Source organism: Fukomys damarensis, unplaced genomic scaffold (assembly GCF_012274545.1).
Source record: "Fukomys damarensis isolate Sample0158 unplaced genomic scaffold, DMR_v1.0_HiC HiC_scaffold_33, whole genome shotgun sequence".
Lineage (NCBI taxonomy): Eukaryota > Metazoa > Chordata > Mammalia > Rodentia > Bathyergidae > Fukomys > Fukomys damarensis.
The window spans coordinates 55,606,075-55,607,184 of NW_022900945.1; the positions used below are offsets into that span (position 1 = coordinate 55,606,075).

The 1,110-nt window shown below is 64.9% G+C and overlaps 1 protein-coding gene across 1 annotated transcript in view; it reads left to right on the forward strand.

Annotated features, from left to right (window-relative positions):
- The window catches only part of Fam189b (family with sequence similarity 189 member B), a gene marked incomplete at both ends in the record, with an annotated part of 5,744 nt that extends 4,640 nt beyond the window's left edge, over positions 1-1,104 (forward strand). The window contains 3 exons of the mRNA XM_033758089.1: positions 5-82; positions 750-818; positions 899-1,104. Of these exons, the coding sequence (XP_033613980.1) occupies positions 5-82; positions 750-818; positions 899-1,104 (353 nt within the window). The remainder of the gene's footprint in view (positions 1-4; positions 83-749; positions 819-898) is intronic.
- Positions 1,105-1,110: the final 6 nt, after the last annotated feature.

A 1,110-nucleotide genomic window follows, 5' to 3' on the forward strand; every position in this document is an offset into this window, starting at 1 on the left:
CCCGGACCCCGGCCCCGCATCCCGCCTCCTCCGCTGCCGCGGTCGCACAGTGACCCGACCTTAGCCACCTCCGGCGACACCGGTGAGCGCCCGGGGTCGGGAGAACGAGGGTGAGGGTGCTGTGCCCTTCCCGGACAGGCATCCGTTGCTTAGTGGCTACAGGGGACTCTTCTCCCTTTTGGAACCGGCACTGGTGCCCAGGGCCTTCATTCACACTGAGCTACACCCCGCACCTTTCTTATTTTTTCCACTTTGAAACAGGGTCTTGCTAAGTCCTTAAATTGCTCAGGCTGGGCTGAAACTCAGGATCCTGCTTCAGCCTCCCAGCGCTGGGGTTACACGTGTGGGTGAGGGCTTGGTAACCGACACCAGCTCCACAGCTCCCCATCTACTCTCTGCAAGCCGGTTTCTCACCTGTAAAACACATGTAATAACAGCGTCTCAGCCAAAAAGTGCTACAGAGCCGCCAAAGGAGCCGAGCTGTGCTCCCGAGCGGGCTGCCCAGAGGGTGCCAGGCTCCTCTGGCCTGGTCAGCTGGGCAGGCAGCCAGATGGCAGTGACACCCAGGGACACGCAGGTCTCTCTGCTGCCCACCGTGCGGCCGCGAGCGCGGTAGCTGCTGTCCCCCTGCACTGCACCAGCTCGGCAGAGATGAGGGCCCCTCTGTCACAACCGGGGTGTGGTCGGGGGCTGGAAGGGCGCGCCTGTCCAGGGTGGCTCCGTGCAGCCCCTGCCGCTCTCCTCCTCAGCTGACTTCAGGGACTTCTGTACCAAAGTGCTTGAGGAAGAAGCTGCCTCCGTTTCCTCTGCAGACACAGGTCAGGCGTGAGGGGCGCCTGGGGTGAAGGGTGGGGCAGGGCGGGGTCCTCGCGCGCCACTTCCACGGTGCTCTCTGCAGGGCTCTGCTCCGAAGCCTGCCTCTTCCGCCTGGCCCGCTGCCCGTCCCCCAAGTTGCTCCGAGCTCGCTCAGCAGAGAAGCGGCGCCCCGCGCCCACCTTCCGCAAGGTGCCCTTGCCCTCGGGCCCTGCACCTGCCCACTCTCTGGGGGACCTGAAAGGAAGCTGGCCAGGCCGGGGCCTGGTCAGCCGTTTCCTCCAGATGTCCAGGAAG